The 15,358-nt window shown below is 30.7% G+C and overlaps 3 protein-coding genes across 10 annotated transcripts in view; 2 read left to right on the top strand and 1 right to left on the bottom strand.

The window, feature by feature from the left end:
• LOC110648141 (truncated transcription factor CAULIFLOWER A) overlaps positions 1-15,358 on the bottom strand; it is a 70,820-nt gene that overhangs the window by 37,543 nt on the left and 17,919 nt on the right. The window lies entirely within an intron of this gene.
• Positions 1,182-2,982, top strand: LOC131173765 (uncharacterized). The gene is made up of 2 exons (XM_058135925.1): positions 1,182-2,370; positions 2,464-2,982. Exons 1-2 carry the CDS (start codon positions 1,641-1,643, stop codon positions 2,889-2,891), a joined length of 1,158 nt encoding a protein of 385 aa, XP_057991908.1. The 5' UTR covers positions 1,182-1,640; the 3' UTR covers positions 2,892-2,982.
• On the top strand, positions 3,090-4,152 carry LOC131173766 (uncharacterized). The gene is made up of 3 exons (XM_058135935.1): positions 3,090-3,274; positions 3,366-3,484; positions 3,594-4,152. Exons 1-3 carry the CDS (start codon positions 3,100-3,102, stop codon positions 4,035-4,037), a joined length of 738 nt encoding a protein of 245 aa, XP_057991918.1. The 5' UTR covers positions 3,090-3,099; the 3' UTR covers positions 4,038-4,152.

Below are 15,358 nucleotides of genomic sequence, written 5' to 3'. Positions count from 1 at the left end.
CGGTAAGTGTTTTTTTTTTTTTTAATTAAAAAATCAATAAACCTATCTACTTACCTGATGCAGCCATTCCACCAGCAGAGACGCTTTTCTCCTCAACCTTACGAAGACGCTTTTCTACTCAACGGCTCAACCTCGACTTCACGACGACAACAGGTACGCTCTCTCTCTCTTCTTCTTCTTCTTCTCCCGCATCGATCTCTCTCTCTCTTACGTCCCTTTCTTTTTTTTTTTTTCCTCCATCTCCACCTTTGTTCGATCTCTCTCTCAGGTCCTTTTTTTTTTCTTTCTTACTGCGCTGCTTGCCGCTGCTCTGTTCGATCTCTCTCACGTCCCTTTTTTTTTCCTCTCCCTCCACTTTTCTTCTACTGCTGCTCTCTCCTCTGTTCGATCTCACGTCCCTTTCTTGTCCCTTTCCTGCTGCTCTGTTTTTTTTTTTGTTTTTTTTTCTCCTCTCCTTCTTTCAGCAGTCCCTTTTTATTTTTCCTTTTTTTTTTCTTCTCCTCCTTTTAATTAATTAGTTATTATTATTTATTTATTTATTTGTTAATTTAATTATTTTATTTTTGTTAATTAATTATTTAAATTTTATGGGTATTGGTAAATTGATTATTTTACTTTGTATTTTTGTTTAATTAGTTGATTAATTAATATGGGTATTGTTGATTTGTTGGTATTTAGTTTAATTTTTATTTGTTATTCTTGTTAATTTGATTAGTTTTACTTTTTACCTTGTTAATTAGACATTATTTATTAATTAATTATTTATTTTATATAAGTATTATTAATTTATTGTTAATTTAATTTTTTATCTTCTTATTATTGTTAATTAATTGTTTAATTTATATGGGTATTGTTAATTTATTATTAATTAGTTTACCTTTTACTTCTTATTATTGTTAATTAGTTTTAATTTGATTAATTTTACTTTTTTCTTGTTAATTAGATATTAGATGTTTATTTTATATGGGTATTATTAATTTATTGTTAATTTGATTATTTTTCTTTTTGTTCTTAGTAAGTAATTGTGTTATTTATATGGAAATTATTACTTTGTTGTTAATTAGCTTACTTTTTACTTCTTATTATTGTTAATTAGTTGTTAGATTAATTAGTTTTACTTTTGTCTTGTTAATTAGACATTAGTTGTTTATTTTATATGGTATTATTCATTTATTATTAATTTGATGATTTTACTTTTTGTTCTTATTAATTAATTATTTAATTTATATGGGCATTGTTAATTTATTGTTAATTAGTTTACTATTTTACTTTTTACTTATTATTCTTGTTAATTACTTATTTAATTTATATTGGATATTGTTAATTTGTTGTTAATTTATTTTTTATTCTTGTTAATTTTTTTGTTAGATTATAAATGGGTAATAAGAATAATACATCTGGATCTTCTGCTAGTAGTAGAAGAACGGACTCAGGATGGGCACATGTAATTCAAGTTAGTGAAAACAATACCAATGATCTTCAATGCATGTACTGTATGAAAGTTTATAAAGGAGGAATTAATAGAATCAAGCAACATCTTGTTGGAGGTTACAAAAATGTAATTCGGTGTCCAAAATGTCCAGAAGATGTAAGGAATCAAATGCAGGAATTCATTGCTAAAAAAAGAGCAAAAATCAATTATGAATATGGAAAGACCACCTGAATTTGATGATGTTGAAGTACTGGGATTAGATGAAAATGAGGAAGAGGAAGAGTTGATGCAAGAAATTGGCAGTGAAAGAAGAAGGCAAGTACTGGAAGTTACAGGTACTAGTGCTTTTAAAAAACCAAAAGTTTTACCACCACAAAGTAGTAGAGGGCCTATTGACTGTTACTTTTCCCCTAGACCTGCGGTTTTGGGAAAAAATATGAGGCAAACTACCATTGATGAAAATAGTCCAGCTAAAAAGGAGTTAAGGGAGCGTGCTTGTGTTGCCATAGCACGATGGATGTATGACGTGGGAATAGCTTTTAATGCTGTGAATTATGATAGCTTTGGGGAAATGATTCGAGCAATTGGAAATTATGGGAAAGAAATGAAACCTCCACGTTTTCATGAGGTTAGAGTTCGGTTACTTAACAAAGAAGTGCAAATCATAAATGATCTTCTCGAGTCTCATAAAGAAGAATGGGAAAATTATGGATGTACCTTGATGTGTGATGGATGGACGGATAGAAAAGGGAGAACCTTGATTCATTTCTTGGCTAATAGTCCAAAGGGAAGTGTATTTATTAAATCAGTTGATGCAAGTGATGAATCAAAGACAGCGGCATTGTTGGCTAGTTTGATTGAGAAAGAATTGATGGAAATTGGTCTTGAAAAAGTAGTTCAAGTTGTTACAGATAATGCATCAAATAATGTTGCAGCAGGTAAAATTTTTATTTAATTTTTTATATTACTAAAAAAAATATCATTTTATTTTTATTATTAATGGAATGAATTTTTCTACTTGTTTATGACAGGGAGAATATTGGAAGCAAATTTTTCTCATCTATACTGGACTCCATGTGCAGCTCATTATATAGATTTGATGTTGGAGGATATCTTTAAGATCCATGTTTTCAAAGAAACATTCCGCAAAGCTGTTGAGCTTACTGGTTTCACATATGGCTCTTCAGGAGTTCTAAATATGTTGCGGAAGTTTACTAATGAAGTAGAATTGCTAAGGCCAGGGCAAATTAGATTTGCTACTGCTTTTATTACACTGGGAAGGATTCATCTTCAGAAAGCCAACATTAGAAAAATGTTTACTTCGGAAAGTTGGACAACTAGTAAATGGGCTAAAGAGGTGAAAGGCAAAAAGTGTGAAAAGACGGTTTTGAGTCCTGCCTTCTGGAATCATGTTGTTTATACTCTTAAGGTTTCCGGTCCTCTTGTTCGTGTGCTTTGACTTGTTGATAATGAAAAAAAATCAGCTATGGGATATATTTATGAAGCCATCGATAGGGCTAAAGAAGCTATTGCCAACTCACTCAATGGCAATGAAGAGAAATACAAGAGCATTTTTGAGATTATTGATGCGAGATGGTCACTTCAATTGCATCGTCCTTTGCATCTTCTTTGGATACTTTTGAATCTCGAATTTTTATCCAAATAAGATGAGAATTGAATCTGATGAAGAGGTCAATACAGGATTGCTTTCATGCATTCATAAAATGGAAAAAAATTCAGCAAAAGTTGATATGATTCTTGATGAAATTGAGAAATACAAGGTAGCTGCAGGGACCTTTGGTTTTCCTTCAGCTATTAGAGGAAGAACAACCAAATCTCCAGGTTATTAATTTAATTCTTATTAATTTTTCATTTTGCTCATTTATTAATTTATATCATGAATTTAACAATCATTGGTTCTATATTTTAATAGCTGCTTGGTGGAAAACATATGGTTCTTCAACTCCAAACTTACAAAAGTTTGCTGTAAAGGTTCTGAGTCTCACATGTAGTGCAAGTGGTTGCGAAAGAAATTGGAGTGTATTTGAGCATGTAAGTAATATATATATATATATATATATAAATTTCTTAATTTGTTATTTTATCTTGAACCTTTTGAGTTTGAAGTTTAACTTATTTGTTACTGTAAAATAAATGACAGCTTCATAGTAAGAAAAGAAATCGACTATTTCAAGAACGCTTGGACAATTTGGTATATGTGAAGTACAATAGAGCGTTGCTACGCCGACACACTTTTGGGGATATCACAACACCTATTGATTTGGCAAATATTGATGAGAGTAATGAATGGTTGCTTGGTGAATTAGAAAAAGGTGATGGGGATGATGATGATGATTCTCTTATTTTCATGAATGACGTATTGACCTGGGGTGATGTTGGTAGAGCAGCTGGAGTTTCTGAATCTCGTTATGAATCGAGATCGGCTGCAAGATCAACACCACCAGTTGAAACTCCATCATTTCGAAGGCCTCGTGCAATGAGAGGTGCATCCTCTTCGCAAGTTGATGATGATGAAGAGGAGGAAGAATTTGTGATGGCCGTTGTTGAAAATGAAGATGATTTTGGAAATCTTGATGATGAGTAGTTTTAGTTATAAGTTTTTTATGTACTTATTGCATTTTGTTTATTATGACTTACAACTTATTTTTATGTATTAAAGTCTGAACTTCTATAATTTATATTTTCTATTATGTGACTTATGACTTATTTCTAATTTTGTATTTATTATGTATAATTTTATAGCGTCACTTTTATCATATACATCTGCTGAAAATTCAGGTATGAACTATTTCTTTTTTTAACATCTCTTATTATTATGTATGTTTTTACTTATGCTATATTTTAATTTTACAGTCTCATACTTTCACTTGTATCTTATACTTAAGCTGGAAATATAGGTATTCACTATTTTCAATTTCTCTTATTTTAGATATAAACATAGTGTAAATCATATTTTTTTTCTTTTTAATATGTTTTTTTACTTATCAACTATTTAAAAGTATATATATATATATATATATATATATATATATATATATATATATATATATATATATATATAATTTAAACAATTAAGGTTATGGCGCATTGCTTCAAAAAGGCCCTCGCCTCTCGCCTAAGGCCATAGAATACTCTATCGCCTTAGTGTCGTCTTTCGCCTTAATAACACTGGCTGGATCTAAGGTTGACAGGAGGTCAACTACTGGATATTGCATTTTTGTTGGAGGAAATTTGGTGTCTTGGAGAAGCAAGAAGCAGAGTGTAGTTTCTCGATCTAGTGCTGAATCCGAATACAGAGCCATGGCACAATCAGTATGTGAGGTAATGTGGATGCTTCAATTACTAGATGAGACAGGTTTTAAGACCTCCCTACCTACGAAATTGTGGTGTGATAATCAAGCTGCTCTCCATATTGCTTCTAATTCGGTGTTTTATGAGCGGACCAAACATATTGAGATTGATTGTCACTTTGTTCGTGAAAAGATTCAACAACAGATCATCTCAACAGGATACATCAAAACTAGAGAGCAGTAATGAGATATTTTCACAAAAGCTCTGAATGGAGCTAGGATTGACTACATTTGTAACAAGTCGGGCATAATTAACATCTATGCTCCAACTTGAGGGGGAGTGTTATGGAAAGTCGATCACTATATTATTTCTTTGTATATTTTGTATTCTGTATTCCTATTTAGGATTTCTTATTTAGGATTTCCTCCTAATTAGTAGAACACAATTATAGGAATCAATTATATATATATACCCATGTACAGATTAACTGAAATTAAGTAGAATCATCTCTTTCTACACATCATATTGAGGAATATTTCTCCCACTCAAATTAGGAAAAAGGGTCTTCTAAATTAACTAGGATTTTGGATCATAAATCTAATAATCTCCATCTTGACACAAAATCCATCACATATTGTATAGCTCAAATTCTTGGGTGTTATCAAATCTCTATGTTTGAGTTTGAAGCTTTCAAATCATCAATCTCTTCAATCTTCATATTAGGTGTAATTTGTTTTTTATTGTCAAAAGGCTTATTTTTACCCTTTAAGTTTTAGCCAAAAGTTACATTAGCCCTTAAAGTTTTTCGAGGTCCGTTTAAGCCCCTCAAATTTTTAAAACAGTACATTGAACTCCAAATCTAATAGAGATCTAACGACGTTATGTTGGAGATATTTACCCGTGCTGACTCAGTAATAAATGACTCCACTTCTTGCGAAATGAGTAACTATAAACCGAGTATCCTAAAAACTCAAAATCCCTAATCTTTAGAAAGTGTCTTCGAAAATTCTTCAAGTTTGCCATTGTTAAGGAGCTTCTCTCATGCATTAAAATTGGAAGAGAAAGACAGAAGCAAAGGTGGAGAATGAGGCAATAGTGAGGTTGGAGTAGTGACAATGCAAAGGTAATTTGACCAAATTTAAAATGTCATTTTCTGTTGCATGTGGGTTATATTGGGTGAGTTCTTATATTGTAAAAGCTATTTAGGAACACAAATGAATTGACATGCATCTTTAACGGTGTTTGTACAGTAATTGGTCCTATGAAAGGTGACATAATAAGATTCTTTTTGTGGAACGGTGGGGTACAATGTAGGAAGTTGTCCAACTTTCTCTATCTGTGTGGCATTATTAGTGAAATTACTAAAATGACACCTAATAACAATCGTAATATATGTGTATTTGTCTGATTTATTATCTATTTTTGTGTGTGATAATTTTTTAATGCATAATGGAAATAGATGGTGTTGACATTGACATTATTTTTCATCATGGAGGGAATTTTATTGAGAAAGATGGTATTGTTGAGTATGAAGGATAATCATTAAATAATTTGTAACTAATCATAATGTCAAATTATTATAGCATTAAGAGGATAATCATTACAAAATTTGTAACTTAAACCTAATTGGACAATTAGCAACTTAAAACAAGAATTTAAATACACCATATTCTATCTAAAGTAAGAAAATAGCCATATTCAACATATAGAGAGCCAAATAGGGGAAAGAAAACTCACTCATACTATTTCATTTTATGGCACAATCAGATAATTTAAATAAATTATATTTTTTATTTTTTAAATATATTTTCAATTGTCATAAATTTACACCCCTGTATGACAGCACTATGGAAAAACTTGCTACATATATAATGTGGGAAGGGCTATAAAGGAGAGAACAAATAACCCAGAAAGCATATTTTTAATATTAAAGGTCAAGTTCCCCCCTCCCCAACCCCCCACAAAAAAAAAAAAAGAAACTTAAAGCTGGCATTGAGGCCAATTTGGCCTAATTCCTTATTTTTGGATAAAAAATGAATCACTTTCTTTTCGAGGTTTTTGCAATTTTCTCATATTGGTCAAAAAGGCCAAACTTTTAACATTTTCGCAATAATGTCATATCCTTTTAATTTTAATAAATTTGTTTCAATTTTAGAGGTTAATTATAAATTTATTCAATGGTTACATTAAAGTTAGAGGTGCTTATACGACAATTGAGTAGACTAAAGTTAAGAGTTCTTATGTGGCTAAATTTTCTTGAAACAAACAAAATTTTCCTCTAAATTTTTTATGGAACAAATTTTTCTTGGAAGTAAATTTTTTGAAAACAAAAAACTTCACTAAATTTCCATCTTGGAGAAATATTTTTTCAAATTTCTCCAAAAATATTATAGGAAAAAATATTTTTTTTCTTAAAAACTTTTTTATTAATAGAGGGTATATACTCCAAATGTTTGACTAACAAAAAAATGTACAAAAGTGAACAAAATGATTAAGTTGTTAAATGGATCAAATGTTAAAGAGACAAAAAGAGTATAGAGAAAGGAACCAACATGTAGTTTTTGACAAACCTCACAAGGGAGGGGGGAATTCCAAAATAATATTTTATTCCTTTAATGTTGTGTGTTTTACACCCAAGAGAGCAAAGGAAAAATTGGGTTTAATTGATATGGTTTGCTAACTTTAGTATGCAACTAAATAATTCACAAAAAAATATTCCCTCTTTAGTTGTTTAGAGAGAGAAAGAGAGAGAGACTTTTCTGTTCAGTAATAGAGTGTTTTTGAAACTCTAGTCTCATCTACTACCGAGCCTTCAGCCTTCCCCTGCCCTGATGGGGCAAAGGATGGCTTATATCCCCTACTCAGAGTGCGTGTTCTTCCTCCTCACCTCTGGGTGGTGTCGTACATTGATCTTTTGGAGCTTTTACATCACAATGTTGAGCTTCAGGAAGAGGAAGAATATTGAGATTGCATGGGGTTCCATGCTTCCTTAGCTACGACAATCTTTTTGTTCAACTCTACTACAAGTTTGATTTGCTGCAATGGTGGTATCTTAGCGATTTGTAAACCAGCATTGTCCACTGATGGCTAACCGTCCAAGATATGAAACTCTATGAGCCCTAACCCATTAACCTTTATTTGGTTATGTTCGTTGTTTCTTTCAGCTAGTTTCACAGAGATTGCATGTGTTGCTCAGCTTTATCTTAGTCTTCTGTTTAGTCTCTAATGGCCTTCCTTATCTTGTGCTTTTCTATGACTGAGACCTCACCTCGGCGTGGAGGGGCTTGGTGTGCAACAGTGCTACTGCCAAATCGATTACCCACTTTAGCCTAGACTTTTTATATGTTGGGTCTTGAACCTGGTATTTTGTTAGGCTTGGATGCTGAGTTTGTTTTCTTTCTACCACATTTTACTTGGGCCTTTAGACCTTGTATTCTTGATCTGATCTAATGAACTTTTATCGTTTGCAAAATAATAATAATAATAATAATAATAATAATAATAATAATCATAATAATTCATGAATTTGGACTTAAAACTGTCCTGCCAATTTTAAAGGCAAACTGATAATTATTCCTTTAAATAATATTTAATATCTTAGAATTGGCAAAAAAATTTAATTCCTTGATTAAGTTACCTAGAAAATATCTTGAATGCATATTTGTAGCTCCAAATAATGGAATACTAAAGGTAATTCTAAAGGTACTTAAATAGGTTAAGGATCTAAGGAAATGGAATAAAGTAGATAATTTGTACAAATTGCTTAGGTATACAATTGTATATAATATTTGGTGATATTGCTATTTGACTAAAATGACTCAACTCTATGGCATACATGCTTTAGCATAGTAGTGGGTGTGGGACGATAGAACTTCACAAGAGGAAGTTATTGCAAGCTGTCAAACAATGCAAAGTTGATTTTATGAGCATTTCATTCTTAAGAAAAAGAATAGTTTGCTTCAAATCCTCCACACAAAGAAATAATGATGCCTTCTCTCTCTACTCAATTCCTCTTCCTTCTTGTTTCCTTAGAAAAGGTTATGCTCCATTTTTTCCCTTTCTAGATTGGCAAGCATGTGAGATCTATATAAACTCACCACTTAATCCCATCAGAAGTGCTACTCACCGCTTGGCCTCCCTCCTAAATTTCATTGTTGAGAAGAGCCTCACATGTTACTCTTTGTTTTGAACCCTTTTCTTAAGCACCAAAACATGGAAGTATTCTTGCCAGCCATTTTCAATCCTAGACACTACCATCTTGCTATGTTGAATCAACTCCAACCTAGCCATATGGGTCTTATGAAACTTCTACCATTTTAGGTTCACTTTTTTTCTGCACTGCAAAGCATCTTCTAGATTTGTTGTTTCTATGTTACATTCTTCTTTGGCATTTTTTCACGTTGCTACTTACAAAATGATTGATCAAACGATTAGGACTGTAAACAAACCAAGCTGCTCACAAGCTATTCGAGGCTCAATTTGATAAAAGCTCATCTTGGCTCAATTCATTTTCTAAACAAGTCAAACTTTAGCCTAATTTTTAGGCTCATTTAATAAACAAGTCGAGTTTGAGCTTATTGATATTTGACTCATTAAGGCTAATAAACTTGCTTATTTAATAGCTTAGTGACCAACTCGTGAATAGACTCGCGCGTTGGCTCATTTAACTAAAAGTATTTAGTTTTAAAGTTACTATCTTAAGACTAATAAAAATTACGTAGTTTTAAATTTCATGACCCTAAACCTTGAACTCATTAGAGATGTAAATGATTTAAGTTGCTCGCAACTATTCAAGGCTCGACGTGATAAAAACTTGATTTAAAAACGAGCCCAACTTGAACATATTGATATTCAATCATTTACCAAAAACCAAGTATGAGCTAGCTCGAGATCGAAAAAATTTTGGTTAACCAAGCCTGAGCTCTTCATAACTCAGCTCATTCGATTCTTTTGCACACCTAAAGACAACTCCCTTAAACATAATTGATGAATCCTCTAAACCTTTATTTTCCTCAATATCCACTTCTCCTACAATTACCATTGTGAAACTATAAGGCAGGAATAATTATATTTCTTGGGCAGATATCCCTCAATCACAACATAATCACACTACTACCATAATAAATTTTTAATTTTAGCAATATGAACTAAGATCTTTTTTTTTTCAAATAAATAAAACGAAATTACTCTTCATGGATTATGTATCTACATCTAATCCTATACTTATAGTTTCCAATACTCCAAGCTAATGGCAACTTATCATTACACATGGTAAAATAATAACACTACCAACCATATATTTTATAATTTATTCTATTATATTATAAAGAGTTAAAAGCATCTTATTTTATATGTTGTTTAGTTCATGATTGTAGTACGCATTTATTTTTTTTGTTATGTGGTAGTATTCCTTAAATGTAAATGATAAGTAGTTAGAATTTAGTTTACAATTAGTCGGTTTTGGATTTTTTTTTTATATAAATAATTTGAATCAATAAGTCCATGTCAAAATTCTTTAATGATTTTTTTTTTCTTTCCTCCAAATATTATGTTACTTATAAGTGGATAACCTATAAAATTTTTTTAATCTATCAAAATTAACCATAAATCTCATTTATAGGCAAGAACAAGCTAATTAATATTGAAATTGTGTGGTTCCTATTTTGATTTCGGTTCAGTTCTTTATAAGAGCAAAAATCAGAACTGAAGTTCGATTTTTTCATTTTTTGGAACCAAAAGAAGAACCAAATTTTAGTTTCGGTTTTTGTTCCGGTTCTAAATGCTTTCGGTTCCTGTTCTGTTCTGCTTTCGGTTTCAATTTCAATTTCAATTCGGTTTAATTTTTTGTTCCTACACTTAAAATTGCAATATTATTATATTCCTTTTAAAATAACAAAAACAAATATATTTTTAACATCAAAATATCAATAAAAATAATAGTATAATATTAAAATAATAATACCAATATCAAAATATCAATAAAGTAACAAACATAATAGCTTACTCAAGATAAATATTAAAATTAAATAAATAATTCTCACATAAATATACAAGATAATATCAAATATCTATAATGTTGGTACTGAGTGAGGATAGCTCAGTGGGTCAATATTATGCTCAGATCTCTTCAGCTCATGGTATTTGGGTTATACTATAAGGGGTTAAGAGTTGTGACTATGTTAAAAGCTTAAATTTTTGGCACAATGGTAAGCGATCAATCCTATAATTAGTATCAGAGCCGAGGTCATGAGTTCGAATCCCTGACAGGTGCTAAAGGTAGATTTTTAGCACTGAGTGGGGATAGCTCAAGGAGCCAGCATTTTGTCCAGATCCCTTTGACCTATAACACTTAGATTATTACGCTATAAAGGGTTTTATAGTTATGCCTCTACTAAAAATTTAAACTTTTGGTACGGTGCTAAGTGCTCAATCTTACGCATAATAAATTATACAATATTTATATCCAAATTATAAAATAATAGCATATCAAAGAGTATAATATGACTTAAGATTAATATAACCTAAGTCAAAAGCACAAAATTATGCAATTTTTGCCTTTAGAGAATTTCTTTATTATATTTTAATTCAACTATTTAAAGTTAAAATTTTATTGGACAATAATTTAAATTTTAATTCACAATATTAAGTATTAAAAATAAATTTAATTTTAATATAGTTGATATTTATAAAAATTTTATAGATTATAATTAAAACTTTTTTAAATTGAAAATAAGATAACAAATGCAATCTTAACACCGACACTCAAATATTATTTTGGCGCATGCTCTTTACTATCACCACAAATCTAACAAAATATTTTATTCTGATCACACAATTGACTTTTTGGGTGGGTCATAATTTAATTCTATGAAACAACACATACATAAATTAAGTCACTTCAAAACATATATCTTAATAAATATATTTTACTATCTTATACATATTTTTTAATTATATCATTTTTAACAAGAAAGTATACTTCATGATTAAAAGGTGATTCAATAAGATAAATAATGACTATAAACTGATTTAATTTATTTATCATTAAAAATAATAAAAATTAATCAAGTTATATATATATATATATATATATATATATATATATATATATATATATATATATATATATATATATATATAACAATTAAATTATATATATAACAATCTTGATTGCATATAATATGTATAATTTTATTAAAACTATGTAATATATCTAAAATGCATAAAAAGTATGTATGTATAAAATGGTGTTATTGAAAGAAAAAATGGACATTTTCTTGAGACAGTTTAAGATCTTCTTTTCTAAGTGAAGGTCCTTAAACAGTTTTGGGCTGATGCAATTTCTACAACATATTTTTTTTTATCAATCGTATGCTATCTTCTATTTTTTATGGAGACATTTCATATATTATTTTATTTCCCTCTTAACTCTGTTTCCTATTAAACCTTGTATTTTTTGTTGTATTTGTTTTGTGCGTGATGTCCAAACACAGGTTACCAAATTAGATCTAAAATCTCTTAAGTCTGCCTTTCTTAGGTACTCTCAACTCCAAAAAGAGTACATGTATTTTTTTCCAACTCTTAATCCTTATGTTATGTCTATAGATGTTACATTTTTTAAGTCTACTTCATTTTTTTACAAACTTTTATGCATGAAAATCAGGGAGAAGAGAATGATTTCTTAATTTACAAAGTTCAACCAATATCCATCCCTCCCTAGTCTCCTCAGTCTCATGTTCCTTTTGCTCCAGTAATAATTCAACCCCCTATTATTCATGTTTATTCTAGGAGAAAGGAGAACATTGACTATTTACACTCTCTCTATTCCTAAAAATATTATTGAGGCGTTAGCTCATCCTGACTAGTGTGCTACTATGAAAGAGGAAATGGAAGCTTTAAATACTAATAAAACGTGGGAAGTGGTGCCTTTGTCCACTAGGAAGAAAGTTATTAGTTGCAAATGGTTGTTTACAGTGAAAGTGAATTCTGATGGTTCTGTGGCTAGATTAAAAGCTCACCTTATTGTCAAAGAATATGCTCAGACATATGGGGTTGATTACTCTGATACTTTTTCTCCTGTAGCTAAATTGGTTTTTGTTTGATTGTTTATCTCTCTAGCAGCTACATATAATTGACCTTTGTACCAGTTTGATATTAAGAATGATTTTCTTCATGGTGACCTTCAAGAAGAGCTATATATGGAGCAACCATTTGGGTTTGTTACTCAGGGGGAGTTAGGTAAAGTTTGTAGACTTTGAAAGTCTCTTTATGGTCTGAAACAAAGTCCTCAAACTTGGTTTGGGAGATTCAGTGAAGTAGTATAGGAGTTTGGTATGCAAAAAAGCAAGTGCGATCTTTCAGTATTCTATAGGCAGTCTAAAACTTGCCTAATTTTGCTGTAGTATATATGGATGATATTGTTATCACCAGAAGTGACTCTGTAGGTATTTCATTCCTTGAAAACTTTCTTCAGACCCAATTTCAGATAAAAGACTTAGGCCTACTAAAGTATTTCTTGGGTATTCGAAGTTATGAGAAGTAAGAAAGGCATTTTCCCGTCTTCGCAAAAATATATCCTTGATTTTTTGGTAGAAATTGAGAAGTTAGGTGCTAAACCTTACAATGCACCAATGACCCCAAATTTGCAACTTGTAGCAGGGGATGATAAGCTATTTGAAGATCCAAAAAAGTATAGGAGGCTAGTAGGTAAATTAAACTACCTTACAGTAACTCGTCCTGACATTGCATATTCACTCAATGTGGTGAGTCAATTTATGTCTTTCTCAATTGTTGCTTATTGGGAAGCTTTAAGACAAATCTTGTGTTATTTGAAGGGAGCTCCTCCAGGGCGAGGCTTATTATATAGGAATCATAGGCATTTGAATAATGAGTGTTTTTAGATGCAAACTGGGCAGGGTCTAAGGCTGATAGAAGATCAACTGTTGGATATTGTGCCTTTGTTGGGGTAATTTGGTGTCTTGAAGAAGTAAGAAGAATAGTATTGTTTCTCAATCTAGCTCTGAATCAGAGTATAAAGTATGGATCAATTAGTGTGTGAGATAACGTGGATACTTCAGTTATTAGATGAGATTAGTCTTAAGATCTCTCTGCCTGCATGACTATGGTGTGATAATCAAGCTGCACTCCATCCTGTGTTTCATGAATGGACTAAACATATTGAAATTGATTGCCACTTTGTTCGTAAAAATTCAATAAAAGAATCTCAATATGAAACTTCAAAACCGGAGAGCAGTTAGGAGATATTTTTACAAAAGCTCTTAGTGAAGCTCGGGTTGACTACATTTGTAACAAATTGAGCATGATTAATATCTCTGCTCTAACTTGAGGGGAGTACAATGAATGTCATCCTTGTAAAATCCTATAGAGTGAGATTACCTCATCATATAAGGATTCCTATTAAGTATAGGTTTCCTAATTAGTGTAGAATTCCTAATAAGTGTAGGATAACTTAGTATTCCTAATAAGTGTAGGACAACTTAGTACATAAATACCTATGAAATTGATTACCACTTTGTTCGTGAAAATTCAATAAAAGAATATCTCAACAGGACACTTCAAAACCAGAGAGCAGTTAGGAGATATTTTTACAAAAGCTCTTAATGAAACTTGGGTTAACTACATCTGTAATAAATTAAGCATGATTAATATCTCTACTTCAACTTGAGGGGAGTACTATGAATATCATCCTTGTAAAAACCTGTATAGTGAGATTACCTCATCATATAAGGATTCCTATTAAGTATAGGTTTCCTAATTAGTGTAGAATTCCTAATAAGTGTAGGATAACTTAATACATAAATACCTATATATATACACAATTAAATTGAATGAAAACCAATTCGTTTTTCATTTTATATATATATATATAGACGTCGTTGGCATGTTTTCTTTTAATTTAGATTCTACAAAGATATTAAAATGAAATTAATTTGACAATATAAGATGCTAAAAGAAAAAATAATAATAAAATAATGAAATTTCATTTGAATAATGAAAAATAAAATAAAAATCACTACTTCAAATTTGCACTAGGTGTTGGCGTCCAGCCTATAAAGCAATGGCCAGTTCATACTTAAACAGAATTTTATTCAAATGTTATAATAAGATTTTTTCTGTCTAATAATATTAGAAGTCTTTTATTAATTATTATTAAGAATTGGCCTAAGCTATAATATTTTATGTGCAACAGAGCACAAAAAAGAATGCACAAGCAAGAAAGAGGCAACCATTAGATTCAATTGACAGCTTTTTTTTTTTATGAATGTTTTAAAGGACTTTTCAGAAAAGTAAGTGAAAAACCTCTACAAACTATGCATTCCTATATTAGTATTTTGTGAGTTTTAATATTGTTGAGAATTATAGACTTAGGAGTATGAATATCAAACTGGTAGTCTACACGCTAAATTGGGATTGAAATTGAATTCTAATCACCAAAATAGCCTACACGTTTTGATTTCTTTTGTTTGCTAACATTTATATGCCCTTTAATTTTTTTATATACTGTCTGAATGGAACTAGTTCCCACAAATGATATTCTAACACTCTCCCTCAAGTGTAACTCAGTTCAACTCAGGTTCACTGACTGAGTTACCA

The sequence above is a fragment of the Hevea brasiliensis genome, chromosome 15, assembly GCF_030052815.1.
Source record: "Hevea brasiliensis isolate MT/VB/25A 57/8 chromosome 15, ASM3005281v1, whole genome shotgun sequence".
In the NCBI taxonomy this organism is placed as follows: Eukaryota; Viridiplantae; Streptophyta; class Magnoliopsida; order Malpighiales; family Euphorbiaceae; genus Hevea; species Hevea brasiliensis.
This window is presented reverse-complemented; position numbering and strand designations above follow the sequence as displayed.